Source organism: Formica exsecta, unplaced genomic scaffold (genome assembly GCF_003651465.1).
Source record: "Formica exsecta isolate Colony F162 unplaced genomic scaffold, ASM365146v1 scaffold475, whole genome shotgun sequence".
NCBI classification, from domain to species: domain Eukaryota; kingdom Metazoa; phylum Arthropoda; class Insecta; order Hymenoptera; family Formicidae; genus Formica; species Formica exsecta.
In genome coordinates this window covers 185,257-201,797 of record NW_021851988.1, presented here as the reverse complement: position 1 = coordinate 201,797, position 16,541 = coordinate 185,257, and the positions used below count along the sequence as shown (strand labels likewise).

The window sequence follows — 16,541 nt, the reverse complement described above, 5'->3', positions numbered from 1 at the left end:
CTATACTCTATACACAATCAAACAGCTATTCCTAGATTATTTCTCTTGGGACATCCCCTTTTTGTCGAGACATACTTTTATAATAATAAATGTACAATAATTCAAAACGATGATTCCAGCCTTCACTTGTGTCATCATGTATCATGTATCGACTTTCGACGAAGGAAAAAGTGAGATGGGAGAGAGACACCATAGAGTTTCTCTTAAGCCCGTATCAGACTACGCATTGAAGATTGAGATTGAAGATCGAAGATTGAAATTTAACCAATCAGGACAAAGAAATTTTAGTTCCTTTTGTTCTGATTAGTCAAATTCCAATCTTTAATCTTCAATCTTCAATCTTCAATTTTCAATGCGTAGTCTGATACGGGCATTACGCAACATGATTCTTTGTCCTCCGACGATATAACAAAAGAACGAGTTTCATGGGCGTTTGGCAAAATTCAATGGGCGATGACGACTACGACTATGGAAGAAGGGAGAAAACGAGAGGGGAGACCTTGGGAGTAGTAAGAAACGATTATTGTGATCACAGGCCACGGTAAGCAAACCGAGCGGAAAGGAAGATCGTAAAGAAGGAGTCCGACCTTCCTCGTGACGTTCTCACGAATGTATCGAATGAAAATGTTTCAATTACGTCATCAAGTATATTATCCTCTGAATATATTCCTCTGAATTAAGATCAGTTTATCGCAAAGAAAATGTTGCGCAGTTATGAGCGTGTATGAGTTTTTTAAGCAATTACGTGACTTATAGAAAAAAAATGATACTTCGGTGAAACGAGATACACGTATCTCTTTTCCTTTTATCTTTCTGAACACATTAATGCATGATTTCTCGTTTGTTGTTACAAGTGTGTTATTGTTTTTACTGCCAAGAGCTCGCTCAACGAAACTTTTTCATTCGTGTTTTCATTTTAGTAGTTATTTTTACACACAATGGAATTTTAAAAGCTAGAAAGATAAAAGAGAACTATGATTGCTACTGCTAATGATAATAAGATTAATTGCGATAACGATGAATGCAATGATTGGATGACTTTATCGATCGATAAATGAACACGACACAATGGTCGTTCTAGACATAGACAGAGAGTAACAAGAAATATGAACTATATAACTTTTGTGACAATGAAAATTCAAATAAATGTTATTGATAACGTGTAAAGATAAATCGATATTCGCGATCGAAAAATTATGACAGGTGCAAGCGAAGATATATGTAACACGTTAAATTACGGCGTTTATATACGACTGTTGGCTGTTGTCAACCTTGGGGTTTTCTTATCGTTATGAGTCAGTTACGTTTACGCGAAGACAATTCTATATACTAAAAGCTGACTCACACACGTGATTACACGTCTCTCTCTCTCTCTCTGTCTTTCTTTCGCTCCAAAATCAATTTACACAATACATTTATTGATTTAAAATAATTTAAATATTTAGAATATTTAGATGTTGCTAAAGGAGCCATTATAAGACGTTGAATCTTTAAATATTTAAAAGAGAAGTTTAAAACACACACATGCATGAATGACAATCATATGATCTCTCGCGGATCATGTGCTAACAAATTGCTTTTGTACCATCAATAACTATGCGACAAAACAGCGGTAGATGACATTCTTTATTTAAAGAGATCCTTTATTAAATATCTAAACATTTAATATTTTTTTACGGGATTACACTTCTTGCAAAATTCTCAGAAAATGTCAAGGTAATAATAATTTCGTTACTATTCTACCACAAGTAATCTTGCGATCTTATCCGCTCCGTGAACGCACGCAGACGGAAGCATATAAAAACTTAGAATGATCCTGTCAATAGCATGACAGTTGTAACGGTCACGCATACAGTCGTGGGTGGAACACGCGATTCACGCGTTTCAAGGTCGAAGGTACGCGAGATTAAGCAACAGCATCACCGACGAATTCGCGGAACGAGTCGGTAAAGAAATTTTACGAGAAACTTGTTATGTTTATATACAAAAAGTGGCATACTTTACATATTTTCACATGCGCGAAATTTACAGCGTTAGATGCACCATCGTTGAATTTCTATTGTTATATTCGAGCGTGATGTTCGTGTCGGAGAAATAAAGCGAGAGAACACACGGAGATGCCTATTTGTAATAGCTTTTATAGAGCTAAAAGTAGTCTCTGCAACTCGCGTAACCGAATCTCGAGGAACCTGAATTCTTCAGACAGTACGAACGAGTGGAACTTACGGCGAGTTTGCAGTCGTTAAAGAGACGGAGATAAAGGGCCTCGTGCAATGCAACCGTTTTACTTTCACGCGATAACATGTCATCCTCGAGTTAGACATTTTTATGCCGACAGTTATCGCTAAAAGCGGGACATAGATATGGCACGTGTTATCTCTGTAAGGTTATGATGCCACACAATGTCTCCCATGTCTCCCTTACCCTTTTTTTTTTCTGATACTTACCACAAAAATGAAGTTAAATATAAAGAGCAGGTATTTGATCATTCCCATTCCGCATCCCATCTTGATCGTTGATTTCTTAATTCAATGGCCAGAAGTAAAGGAATTTTGCGAGGACGCGCGCGCGCGATAAATCGAAATTCCGATCGGCGGCGGAACGGATTCACTCGCGACACACCACGACACGATTGGCGGTTCGAATTTAACTGAACTCTATTCAAGTGCTGCTTCGCGCGGCACCGTCACGACGATGACGCCCGAGTTTATCCGAAGTTAACCGAAAGTGCGATTTGTGATAAAAAAGCGCGCGCGCGTCCAGATTGCGCTAGATATCGTGGAATTCATTTTCGACGAATACATCGATAGAATATTGTCATTCATATTATCTTAGTATTGTGAAATGTTATAATCAATGTACAATATTGTTCCCACTTACAGTAATGCAATAATTTTCATATATCTCTAATTAATGAGACTGGAAATAATAATTGGAGAATTCTGACATGAATCGCCGATAATTAAATAATAATATCACAATACATATACAAGAATGATAAGATCTAGTAGCTGAGAGAAATACAATTTTAAGTTAATGTTATTTTAAATAATTAATGTTTAAATAATTAGGAAACATTTTAAGTAGAAATATCTGAAACACGAACAAGAAATTAAATAGAAATATGATATAATTATTTAATTTGATGAAACACACGCACAGAAATATTTATGTGGTATCATATTTATTATTTATTGTAATTGTATTTTAGATCAGAAAAATCTTGATATTCGAAATTTTTCTTGAGTTAATTTTAAATAGCACAATATTGTCTCAATCTAATCTGTCACAATCTCATTTGCCAAAAGTAGATGCCAAATTGTAATAAAAAAAATTTGATTATCGAAGTTTCGAATTAATTTGATATATTATATAAATTAAATTTTTAATTATACTTGTATAATTATAAAAAAAGAATAATTAGCACCAAATCTAAAATTTTTTATGCTTGTGAAAATAAAAGTTTTAAATTAAATATATAGAAAGAAATAATATCTTTATAAGTTTTTAAAGAGAGATAAATCGAAATATAGATATGACGTTATTGACGGAAATTTAGTCATCAGTATGACATGCTAAATGACGTCGCTCCAAAAATATGTGGTTGAACTTCATTTTCATTGTGCGAAATATTTCTTTAAGTGAAATAGATGAGAAATTTGTTGGAATGTAATACTGAGAAAATTATCTCAGTGAGATTTGTTTTGTCATATTCTATTTTTTTATTCATTTTTTGTAAATTATTTTTTAATATATAAATCATAGCTTTGTCTGTAAGGATAAGGAAAGATAAGTATCAATGGGTATTAAGTCGCCTACTAAAATATCAAAACATCTTACTCAAACACATTTTTCTTAAGAAAGATTGTACATTCACGCGTTCTTAGTATAAAATAGTTTCCATTTTCATATACCGCACAAATTACATTCTCAAAAATAAAAAAAAATTGCACATTTAGTATTAAGAACATAATGAAAAGAATTCGAAAAGGAATCAACAAAAAATATAAATAAAAAAGTATAAGATATATAAATATGAATAAAAGTAAAAGAAAAAGCTGCATTCGCACTAGTTTCCCGATTATTCCGATAACAAACTTATCTCTTCTGATTGCGTTTCGTTAGTTTATCTAATGTCAAGTGTTCTTAGATATTGTAAGATATACGAGAATGACGCGTATATACCGGGTGTCTATGTTACTCATGTCGTTGATTGTATAAAGCATTGCACGGTGCACTTGATTGCTTATGTAATGACTTTTGCATTACAAGATATCTTAAGTACAAAAACTAATTTAAAAAACGCAGACTTTGATATTATGCTCACTATACGTTAACAAACGGATGTTATATTTCTTGAACAAAATCATAATATTCGCAGTGGATTGACATTGCTAAATAAAATAAAAAATTAAAAAAATATAAAACTAAATTTAAAAAAGTCGATATGTTGGTCTACTATTAGAATATAACAGCAGTAATGATAGGTAAACAATAACTTGACGCTATTTTTCAACTGCGAATATTTCAGTGTTCTAAACCATAAAAAATCGGCGAGGTATTTTATTTAAGAAATTTAAGAAAGGCAGTAAGAATAAGTTGAAGAGGGTTAGCACCATTCAAAATAATATTTTTTCTTCCTTCATACAGAGAGTCCAAGAGTGAAAAATATTTTAGAGATAAATCTTTATGTAAGTAAATTAAATAATTTTTATTTTCGTTTGATTTTAACAAAAATTTCAATTGAGATTTACTTGTGAAAAAAATGAATGTCAAAAGTTGTAACGAATAACGCGATCTCGATATTATATCCGAAGAAAAATGGAGTCGCAAAAAATTCTTCAAAAAATAAAATATTTGCTAAAATATTTCTTGACAAATCTGGAATATTCTGTATGATAGGAGCAATATCAATATCACCTGTACCTGTACCTGTATCTGTATACTGTAGATATTGTCACCACGCGAAATGTATTTCGCATATCGCAGTGATGCAACATCCGTAAATGACACACACCTTCGTCCTTCGCGGTTCGCGACGTTGGCTAGGAATTGTCAGAATTGTGCAAATATTTTGATCGATGTGTTAGAAGGACGTCCTTAGTATCCGGCTCTTGCAAAGACGAACGCTTGGCTATTTCCGCTGCCTTTCTTCTATCCATCTTATCTTTGTAAATTCTGGCGTAGCAAGTCGTACACGCTATGAAAGAAACCTGGAATTGACACATCAATTGTATGATATATCGATTCGTGAAAAAAATTCCAAGAACGAGATTACGCACTTGTAACAGCACGGAACACAACGTAAGTAGAAAAACGTGAAGGAGGATCGATCTTGTCCGATTTAACACTACGTGCTGACATCCCCGCTTGTAAATAGTAGTACAAACGCCTTCAGTACCGTTGTCGTTCTCTAGGCTCGTCGTGTTGCAACACGACCAAGGAATCGCATCCATACCACGATAATCGGAAGGTCCGTCTATTCCGCAACAATGTAACTGAAATTAAATTTAATTAAATTTGTTACATCTTTTTTTAATTTCTCTCATTTCGTTTTATTTCATTAAAATTGTTTTATTATATTATGTTTATCAAACGTAAAATTTGTAGAAACAAATCTTTATAAAAGAAATGCGGGTGCTTCGGATAGCCGCGAAATATTATGATTATGTGCGTGTTTATTAAATATCGTACTTGTAAGAAAAAACTTAATATTCAAATATATGAAAAAATGAAATTTTTACTGTAGACTGCATATGATCCCAGGTAGATTTCTCATCCGTGATTGCGAGGGCAAAGATCTCATCGTATTGTGCGGATGGCAAGGTCTCCACTTGTTCGTGTCGTACCAAGGCCCAAATTCCGACACCGGTTTCGACCAGAGCGATAATCGATAATGCTATGGCAAACTGAACATGTGAAAAAAAATTAAGTATATTCGTATTTTTTCACCTAAAATTTAATTTCTATTTCTTTTTTCTTTTTTTTTAATGAACATCAAAGAGAGAAAGTGAGAAATCGGCTTACAATGATGACTTGGCCTCTGTTGGAAAAATTGAGAAATTGCCAGACGAACCAGCCGATCCCGCAGGTGATAACGCCCATGGCCAGCAAGGTGGCGGATGAGCCACACACGTTATCAGGTGTGACCGGCGCATATTCATGCAGCTGGTAGATGAAGTAACCGGCGAACACGCTTACGACCGCGCCGGAAATCTGTGAAAGAAATAAAAGACTTTTTGTAAACAATAATCATTCTTGATATTCATATTTTATACAGTATCTTTTATCAAAATATATATAATAATGACTCGAAAAAATATTTCTCGAAACTATCTATTTTAATCAATACTTGTCAATCATGCCGCGCGCGTGTATAAAAATAGACTTCAAGATAAAAAGCGGTTTTTCGAAATGATCACGTCGTTCCCTTCCCCGAAATGGCAAGGTAAAGTTACATGGATGATGTAAGCTGTTATAATGGGAGTCACTGATAAAGAGAGAAGACAAACTCTTATCTAGACAGGCGTAGTATATATAGTTTGATTAAAGTAAACTGCGTCACACATACTTCGCAATACTATCACGCTAATATCACGACGATTGCTATCTTAAATGAAAAAATAGGTGCAATTGTTGACAGGTGCCGATTATTAAACGGGAGATTTATCATGAAATAAATTTTAATATTCAAAAACATATATTTCAAGTAAATACATAAATAACATCTAAGTAATGCAAGTTAAAATTTATAGAAGAAGAAAAATCGATTATATTATTATTGTATTATCGCGAAAATGGTCGTTTTGTTTCAGCGATATTTTTACAATCACAACGGCATATAGTGTTAATTGAGGTCGTTCTGCAGTTGTTATAGTGTCTCCTTCAACTCTTATTGACTTCTATTAATCAATACATACATAGAATTAAGAAATCATGCGTTTTTGTAATTGAGAAATATCAAACGATGAAAGAATTGTTTTAAGAGCCAAAATTAACTTGACATAATTTGAAAGCCCCGAGTATTTTACAAATTATAATTTCGGATAGCGTATAAAAAAATTTACAATATCTATCTTTCTTTTTTAATGATTATAATTATATATCCATTAATTCTATAAACTGTGCGAATGTGTGTAAGTTTTGTATTTCGAAAACAATAATTATAGTTTTAAAAGTTGAGATTTAATTATAACAAGATACCTATAAACTAAAACGCGATTGTTTTCGTTTTAACAAGGAACAAAAAGTTTGCACTGTTTTTAAAATAAACAACTGGCTTATATAACAATTCCCATCAGAACTCTTAATAATTTAATCCTCTCTTTTCACATTCGTCCCAATAATATATATTTACTCGGTTACTCCCCAACACACCTAACATACGCAACATGCACATGTACCGATACTACCACCATAGGCAAATTATGAGCCGGATTGGCGCCGAGCACAAAAGCCACCAATTACATGCGACCTCGGAACAGCTGCAGCTGCGCGATCGATCATAATAATAGAAAGTCCGTCTAAATCCCGATCAGCTGATCGACAACACGGTGGACAACAACTGCGCGATGGGGACCGTTTCGTCCGATCATCCGGTCGAGATCCGATCCTCTTCACACACAATTGTCACTCGCGATGAGAGATCGCGAGAGGATGAAAATAACGATGCTAAACAATGACGGATTCGGTGAAACTTACGCCGAGAAGGATCGCACCGGCGATCAGGCAGTAGCGGAAGCAGACGAATGCCCGTTCGCCCATCGCGTTTATAAATAGTGCAATGCGACAGGCTGCTATTCGCACGCGAGCGTCCGATGTTGTTGCGTGTCCGTCGTCTCCACGGTGATCGGACGTTAAGTGGCCCTCGTTGGCACGCAGCAACGTGCGTGCAACGCGCGCTAAAAAGCGACGCGCGTTAACCAATCAACCGGCCGCTTTTCCGGAAGCAGATGTACCCACTATTTCCGGAAAAGCGGGAAAGTTGATTAGTCGCAGTGCGTCTTTTAAAAAAAAAATGCCAATGCGTTTATATATATTCATTTATTAACTCTTAAATAGACTTTTATTAAGAGAAATCATACTCTGTCAACTCTCTCGAGATTATATTATATTGCTTTCTTACATTTTCTTATGTTATCTTGTTATGCTATTTTGTGCACACAATTATTATTATTTTTATCTAATCTATCTGTCTAGAGAGAGAGAGAGAGAGAGAGAGAGAGAGAGAGAGAGAGAGAGAGAGTTATTTCTCTTTTATGTATATGCATACTTGATTCATTTCTTTACCTCATTTATTCATCCTTTCATTGTTGGCAGGTAAATAAGTTTCCATCAGGGTGGCTTTTTTATTTAGGAATTAAAATAATTCGATGATGTATTTGTATTAAATATGCGAACCTGATAAACAAGATGGTATGGATGAGTATTATGAAAATACAAAAAAAGAGAGACATTATGCTATGATATTATATGCACTCTCAAGTACAATTTAACTTTTGACTTTTGATTGCATATATTAGTGATCCTACTCGTACCTTATTATCAAGACTTTGTTCTTGATCGCAGGTGTAAAAATAAAATAAAATCAGCTGTGCCACATCGAAAGAATGTTGTCGCAGAAGGAGTATCGATATTATATTATATCGCAACATCGATATATCGATAACATCAGTCTATCGATACTATTATGCCACAGGTATTTATATATATGTATGTGCGTTCCTAACCATTAAAAATATAGTAAACTGACATAAAGCAGCGAACATAATAATAATCACTATTATTTTAGCTATGTCTAAGTTGATCAGTGAATTGTAATTAGCATATTTGTTTTAAAAAGTACAATTAATCAACATCCAGTTAGTATATATATATATACTGTTTGTAATAATTGTATTGACCGATGACAATTCGAAACTCTTCGATGTCCTTAACCTTACTCAATGTGTTAAAAATTTAGAGATGTAAAGGTGCTGAATAATATTTCGTAGAACTGGAAACAGTCTCAACAAAAAAAAAAAAAGAAAAAAAAACTCATATTTATTTGAAGACGTGTTTATTACAACACGTTTCTAAATATTATGATATTTAACGATCTTTTCTTCTATTTACATCTTTAAGGTCACTTTTCTGTTGTATTTAACATATAAAGTATATTACTCGCATCTATCGCGTTAAGCCTACAGTTCTGATGTTATAATAAAATGGAGATTCTGAAAGTTATCTCAATAATCTGTATCGTTATAATTATTATCAATGTAATTATCATTGGCAGATATATTTGGCGAAATGGCTGGACCATCCTCTGAACAGAGCGGTATTGCTCAGAAGACATGGGAATTAACGAATAACATTGAGACTATCAGCACCATGGATGAGATTTATAGATACGACAGGAAAGAACAACATGATATATTAACTGCCAAACCATGGGAGAAAGAGTAAGGATACTAATGACTTGAATACAAAAAAATTAGAAGAATTGACTATTCTCTGCCTTTCCTTCTTGTTTATAGTCCCCATTTCTTCAAAGACATAAAAATATCTGCATTAGCTTTATTAAAAATGGTTATGCATGCACGATCTGGTGGAACATTGGAGGTAATGGGCCTTTTACTTGGTAAAGTAGCAGCCAACACGATGATTGTAATGGATTCCTTTGCATTGCCAGTCGAGGGTACAGAAACTAGAGTGAATGCTCAAGCTCAAGCTTACGAGTACATGACAGCTTACATAGAAGCAGCTAAACAAGTATGTATATAACTTTTTGTAATAAAAAAAAATTTTTTTTAAATTTGAAAATAGATCTATAGTCTGTATAATAATTTATCATTCAGGTCGGTAGGCAAGAAAATGCGATTGGTTGGTATCATAGTCATCCTGGATATGGATGCTGGTTGTCTGGTATCGATGTATCCACCCAGATGCTCAATCAAAATTTTCAAGAACCATTCGTCGCCATTGTCATTGATCCCGTGAGAACTATTTCCGCAGGCAAGGTTTGCCTGGGCGCATTCAGAACTTATCCAAAGGTACATATAAAGCTTTAATGTTTCAAAATTAGAATCAGCAATCCATCCTTCTAAAGGAAGAAGATTAAAGATGCTCTATCTCGTTTCTAGAACTATTCGAGTTCATGTGTTCTTTACAGCGTGAAAGCACTATAAATTATTTTATCAATCGCGTGTGTATTTGTGCAGGGATATAAACCCGCAAACGAGGAGCCGTCAGAATATCAGACAATACCGCTGAACAAGATCGAAGACTTTGGTGTTCATTGCAAGCAATACTATTCTTTGGAAGTATCCTATTTCAAGTCCTCTCTGGATAGACGACTACTCGATTCATTATGGAATAAGTATTGGGTGAACACTCTGAGTTCTTCCAGCCTACTGACAAATGCGGACTATACCACTGGACAGATATTCGACTTGTCGGATAAATTAGAACAATCGGAGTCGGCTTTGGGTAGAGGATTCGTCCTCGGCGGCACGGATCCACACGATCGTAGCACAGTAGAAAAACTCATAAAGGCGACTAGGGACAGTTGTAAGACCACCATCGAAGTTATTCACGGTTTAATGGCACAAATAATTAAGGACCGATTATTTAATCATGTTGGCAGTAATGCAACTTGTGATCCTCAGCAGAAGCAATAAGGTGTATTCTGTGTGTGATAATCTGCTAGAGGATATGTATTTGTAATAAAGATATGTACCCTCCTTTATAATCGAAATTTTTTGAACAATTACTTCACAAAATATTCGATTAAGACTTCTTGGCTCCTAGAATTGTCTCTTCTTGAAAAATTGATAAAATTAAGATACAGTGATGATATTAGTATTGAATATTTTCCTTTATGAAAATATGCTTCAAGTGCATGAATGTATCGGATGTCAGAAACATAATGGAATAAAAATACATTTTATTTTCACACCTTGATTCGCTAGAAAGTATATATACAGCATTTTTATCATTAATCAATATCCTCGTGTATGTATATATATATTATATATAATATAAATATATATGTTATATATATTTATATAACTAATATATAATATATTCAGAACAAGTAGGCAGAGCAAAACCCCCACTGAAGGGCTGACGCACTGTGTCACAGACTTTAAGGACAAGGCCACTCAGAAACGCACACCCACCTGTTCTATTTTATATACTCCTATACCTTCCGCGCACTCGCATCTCTCATAACATATAAGGGACGGAGCTAAATGCATATAGTTATATAAATCAATCAATCGTAAACTTAATCGAGAAGTTATACAAAAGATATCCCAGTTGAAAAATCAAAAGATATACGCGATCGAAAAGAAAAGTGCCAGAACGACGTTCTTAATAAGAGATGAATCTTTGTGATATATACATACACATCTACACTTACATAGTATTACGCGCTATAGTGTTTTGTCACATCTCGGAGCGAATTAAATAATTAAGTACAACAGCGTGTTTTAACCTAATTCGTAGGAAAGTCTAGAGAAAATAGATATCTGGAAATCTGGCCTGCCACTCTATTGCTCCCGACGAACTATATATTCTTCTGTCTAAATTGTATATACCTATTATAGAGAACCCACATACATATTTGTCGCTCATCATACGCGTGAAAATTCGACAAAGTAAGTATAAAATCGTACGAACATTATATTAAATGAGCGAGTTTTTTATCCGTACACTTCTTTTTTTCCTCTTTTCGACACATATATCATATGTACAAGCGATATCTATGATGTTGTAAATAATTCGAAGTGAGTCGAGTAAAATTAGAATTCACAAAATTAAATGGTAAAAACCAATAGAGACATAAGTATACATCGTTATATTTGGCTGTTAATTTTGTTAGTGTTTATACTGCAAAAAATACTTAAAAAACAAACTATTGTCAAGATATATATATATATATATATGTATAATTCTTCTTCGACTTTATATTCTGACTTTCTTAGACTACAGTTTACAGATGTGAGCAAAATCAATCCCGAAACATCAGCTTTTATTTTCTATTTTGTAATAATTTTTCAGCCAAGATATAATCCCCAAAACTTTATAATTTCTCTCGCGTTTATATCATAATTTTCATTAGAATTAATTTAATAGAATTATATAAAATGCACTGAAACACTGATAGAAATACTTCGTGAGAATTAATATTATTCGAACATGATAAAGAGGATTAATTGGTCGATAAATCCCGATCTTCCATGATTGGATGTAACATACATACGCGAGACACATAACATGACAATCAGAATTCAGCCCTCCAATGTTACTCTGTATTCTGAATATGAATTTGAAATTGTAATCGCGTTACACACGTAACACACTCGTGCATTATGGGCGTCATATGTATGTGTTCAGTAGCATGTGTGTACATGTATATGTGTGTATGCACCATTTCCCTCGGCCCTCCAAATGATATTTCTCGAAGACGAAAACATGGATATTATCGTATTCGTTATTGAGTTAATAGCTCTATTGTGTACACATATTATAAAGAATCCCGTTTCGCGCTTTTTTTTCTTATTTCCCCATCACATAAAAGAATTTCTTTGTTTCTTTATATGTCACCGCGATTATATTTACAAAATTGCGCGAGTCTCATTCGCAATGTCTTACTTATAAATGTAGCAGTAGAAAAGATTGATTTGTTACAGTGAAAGTTAAGTTTAAGTTTCTCCTTGTTTCTTTTTGGGACAACAGCACTTTCGGTGACGAAACTTCCTCTGAACCTATCTACTTATCTATCTCTTCCTCCCTCCCTTCCTCTCCCTCTGTTTCACTTTTCGTTTCTTGGCGTGTGATGCATCTGATGTGTGTGTCTATTGTGTGTTTTTTCTTTTACTCACTTTCCTATATTTCCGTTTTCTAACTCATTTAGTTTATGTAAGAAATTACGTGCTAAATTAGTAGCCGTAAAACAGCGGGAATGCAAACAATCGGAGCACAATATTTTTCTCAACTCTCTCCGCATCTGTTTCGGTTAGAAAAAATATTTACATCTTTTGTTTTTCCTTTTTTCATACACTTTTGCGGCATGTTGCGAGAGTAAAATACTTTTACGTTCGCTCGTTGTAACAAAGCGGAAACGATAATGATATACATAACATAATTTTGAAAGACTTTAAATGTTAGCATCACATTATTCGCGACTGGAAATTTATCGGAACTCGACCGAGCACAAATTCGTGATTATTTTAATATATATGCGGCAAGAAAATTAATACTTTTCAAAACATTTTTCGTTGCGAATGAACACATCGTACAATCGCATACGAAATTAAAAAATGTATTTTTAATAAATCCAAAGTTTAGGTCATGTCTTATTCATGCCGCATAAGCAAAAGTTTAGTTGTTGAATTGTGTTGTTATGTATTAGATATATCCATTTGCTAACTTGTACGTTTTCGCTGTTTCTAACGAAGATGAAACTTGTGTTCCTTTTTTTTCTTCCCAGTCTGTCTTCAAGAATCGATTAATTACTTTTAGGCAGGCATATGTACAAATGTTGTTTGTATTATATCTTGTCACTGTGATGTCGAAGCTGGAAAGTTATTAACTTCTGTCTGTTCCAAAACTGGCCCAGTTGGACCTGTATACGATATACGCAGTCTCATCCTTAGCACTGCCTAAAGAATACAAAAGAAATAGTTGATTAGAAATTAAAAACTCAAAAGAATTTTTTTAGGGTAATAAGTATTGGCAACTGACCCTATTCATATTTGTGATTCTCAACACTTGAGTTACTTGACCATACGGTGGAATGACAGTACCCGATGGCGATAGCATTTGTAGTTGGAATGTCTAAAAGTGGAAAAAGTCAAGCAAATACATTAAACTTTTTTACATATGATAAATAATCGTATACATATATGTAAATTCATATAGATCATGTCTAACCCTAGGAACTGCTGCTTGAAACAGAAAATCAGTTAAAACCGTGCTTCCAGAATTCTGAGCTGACATATTTATAACTAGCAGATCGGGGATATCCGGCAGTCTCTCTAATTTGAATGTTATCTTGAGCCCCGATTTGTCCAAAACAACTATACTAGGTAGTTCTACAATAAGAATCATGATTATAACAATTTACGATGCAAAATAAATTCACGATATTCTTTTAGAATTCCATGACAAACCATTTTGAACTGAGGAAGTACTGAGCAATCCATCCACTAAGAAGTTACTGGTGTTGGTGGGACTAAACATCGGTGGGGATGATGCCTGCGGTTGTAACGGTAGCGTAGGAGTGACGGTAGACGTAGGCGTATTCAAATCCAAACTTCCGAGCAAGTCCAACAGATCGTTATTATGCGCTACCGCGGTCGGACTAGGCAAAGCATTTTTATTGATGATCGTTGCCGCCGGCATCGTCACTCCTACATCCGTAGTTCCAAGTAAATCTAGAAGTGCACTCTGCAAAATTGCAAAAAAAGAAACGAAATGTTGGCGACACAATTCAATACACACAATTCTCGGTACATTTTTCATTATTTAAATTTGGTTTTCTGCCAAATGCATCTTTAATATTGTTAGAAATTTTGTATATTATACATTATTATTTTTTTAGTTTTTTCACATATATATCGAAAACAATAAAGAGAATATAATTGAGAATATTGAGAATATTGGATATTAAATATAAATAATTATATATATATATATATATATATATATATATGTATTTTTCTCAACTCTCTCCGCATCTGTTTCGGTTAGAAAAAATATTTACATCTTTTGTTTTTCCTTTTTTCATACACTTTTGCGGCATGTTGCGAGAGTAAAATACTTTTACGTTCGCTCGTTGTAACAAAGCGGAAACGATAATGATATACATAACATAATTTTGAAAGACTTTAAATGTTAGCATCACATTATTCGCGACTGGAAATTTATCGGAACTCGACCGAGCACAAATTCGTGATTATTTTAATATATATGCGGCAAGAAAATTAATACTTTTCAAAACATTTTTCGTTGCGAATGAACACATCGTACAATCGCATACGAAATTAAAAAATGTATTTTTAATAAATCCAAAGTTTAGGTCATGTCTTATTCATGCCGCATAAGCAAAAGTTTAGTTGTTGAATTGTGTTGTTATGTATTAGATATATCCATTTGCTAACTTGTACGTTTTCGCTGTTTCTAACGAAGATGAAACTTGTGTTCCTTTTTTTTCTTCCCAGTCTGTCTTCAAGAATCGATTAATTACTTTTAGGCAGGCATATGTACAAATGTTGTTTGTATTATATCTTGTCACTGTGATGTCGAAGCTGGAAAGTTATTAACTTCTGTCTGTTCCAAAACTGGCCCAGTTGGACCTGTATACGATATACGCAGTCTCATCCTTAGCACTGCCTAAAGAATACAAAAGAAATAGTTGATTAGAAATTAAAAACTCAAAAGAATTTTTTTAGGGTAATAAGTATTGGCAACTGACCCTATTCATATTTGTGATTCTCAACACTTGAGTTACTTGACCATACGGTGGAATGACAGTACCCGATGGCGATAGCATTTGTAGTTGGAATGTCTAAAAGTGGAAAAAGTCAAGCAAATACATTAAACTTTTTTACATATGATAAATAATCGTATACATATATGTAAATTCATATAGATCATGTCTAACCCTAGGAACTGCTGCTTGAAACAGAAAATCAGTTAAAACCGTGCTTCCAGAATTCTGAGCTGACATATTTATAACTAGCAGATCGGGGATATCCGGCAGTCTCTCTAATTTGAATGTTATCTTGAGCCCCGATTTGTCCAAAACAACTATACTAGGTAGTTCTACAATAAGAATCATGATTATAACAATTTACGATGCAAAATAAATTCACGATATTCTTTTAGAATTCCATGACAAACCATTTTGAACTGAGGAAGTACTGAGCAATCCATCCACTAAGAAGTTACTGGTGTTGGTGGGACTAAACATCGGTGGGGATGATGCCTGCGGTTGTAACGGTAGCGTAGGAGTGACGGTAGACGTAGGCGTATTCAAATCCAAACTTCCGAGCAAGTCCAACAGATCGTTATTATGCGCTACCGCGGTCGGACTAGGCAAAGCATTTTTATTGGTGATCGTTGCCGCCGGCATCGTCACTCCTACATCCGTAGTTCCAAGTAAATCTAGAAGTGCACTCTGCAAAATTGCAAAAAAAGAAACGAAATGTTGGCGACACAATTCAATACACACAATTCTCGGTACATTTTTCATTATTTAAATTTGGTTTTCTGCCAAATGCATCTTTAATATTGTTAGAAATTTTGTATATTATACATTATTATTTTTTTAGTTTTTTCACATATATATCGAAAACAATAAAGAGAATATAATTGAGAATATTGAGAATATTGGATATTAAATATAAATAATTATATATATATATATATATATATATATATATGTGTGAAATGGAACAATTCGGAGGGAATTGTTCTAGAAGTAGAGGGGGAAGATTTTCCTTCAGGGCCTGGCAGCTAAGTATGAATGCCAATCATGATATTACACCAGG

At 34.0% G+C, this 16,541-nt stretch overlaps 4 protein-coding genes across 21 annotated transcripts in view; 1 reads left to right on the top strand and 3 right to left on the bottom strand.

Annotated features, from left to right (window-relative positions):
* Positions 1–2,671, bottom strand: part of LOC115241290 (tetraspanin-8-like) — a 12,845-nt gene extending 10,174 nt beyond the window's left edge. Inside the window, exon 1 of the mRNA XM_029816983.1 lies at positions 2,448–2,671. Within this exon, the coding sequence (XP_029672843.1) occupies positions 2,448–2,507 (60 nt within the window). The 5' untranslated portion in view covers positions 2,508–2,671. The remainder of the gene's footprint in view (positions 1–2,447) is intronic.
* Positions 2,672–3,836: 1,165 nt separating this feature from the next.
* On the bottom strand, positions 3,837–8,627 carry LOC115241287 (tetraspanin-3-like). 2 transcript variants are annotated; one of them, XM_029816980.1, is made up of 7 exons: positions 8,538–8,627; positions 8,290–8,400; positions 7,702–8,003; positions 6,028–6,216; positions 5,745–5,909; positions 5,283–5,498; positions 3,837–5,213 (listed from the first exon to the last, which is right to left on the bottom strand). In XM_029816980.1, the coding sequence occupies exons 3-7, from the start codon at positions 7,762–7,764 to the stop codon at positions 5,046–5,048; spliced, it is 801 nt and encodes a 266-aa protein (XP_029672840.1). In that variant the 5' UTR covers positions 7,765–8,003; positions 8,290–8,400; positions 8,538–8,627; the 3' UTR covers positions 3,837–5,045. The 2 variants fall into 2 exon arrangements, with proteins under 2 accessions (XP_029672840.1, XP_029672841.1); XM_029816981.1 differs by lacking the exons at positions 7,702–8,003; positions 8,290–8,400; positions 8,538–8,627 and adding an exon at positions 7,404–7,648.
* Positions 8,628–8,643: 16 nt separating this feature from the next.
* LOC115241285 (COP9 signalosome complex subunit 5) lies at positions 8,644–10,936 on the top strand. 3 transcript variants are annotated; one of them, XM_029816975.1, is made up of 5 exons: positions 8,644–8,698; positions 9,278–9,443; positions 9,519–9,753; positions 9,840–10,034; positions 10,203–10,934. In XM_029816975.1, exons 2-5 carry the CDS (start codon positions 9,292–9,294, stop codon positions 10,659–10,661), a joined length of 1,041 nt encoding a protein of 346 aa, XP_029672835.1. In that variant the 5' UTR covers positions 8,644–8,698; positions 9,278–9,291; the 3' UTR covers positions 10,662–10,934. The 3 variants fall into 3 exon arrangements, with proteins under 3 accessions (XP_029672835.1, XP_029672834.1, XP_029672836.1); XM_029816974.1 differs by having other exon boundaries at positions 8,694–8,861; positions 10,203–10,936; XM_029816976.1 differs by lacking the exon at positions 8,644–8,698 and adding an exon at positions 8,890–8,972 and having other exon boundaries at positions 10,203–10,936.
* Positions 10,937–14,744: 3,808 nt separating this feature from the next.
* LOC115241281 (AP-1 complex subunit gamma-1) overlaps positions 14,745–16,541 on the bottom strand; it is a 9,849-nt gene continuing 8,052 nt past the window's right edge. For all 15 annotated transcript variants that reach the window (XM_029816954.1, XM_029816956.1, XM_029816955.1 and 12 more), the window contains 4 exons: positions 15,892–16,168; positions 15,653–15,813; positions 15,464–15,556; positions 14,745–15,381 (listed from right to left, as the gene is read on the bottom strand). In XM_029816954.1, coding sequence (XP_029672814.1) covers positions 15,280–15,381; positions 15,464–15,556; positions 15,653–15,813; positions 15,892–16,168 — 633 coding nt within the window. In that variant the 3' untranslated portion in view covers positions 14,745–15,279. The remainder of the gene's footprint in view (positions 15,382–15,463; positions 15,557–15,652; positions 15,814–15,891; positions 16,169–16,541) is intronic.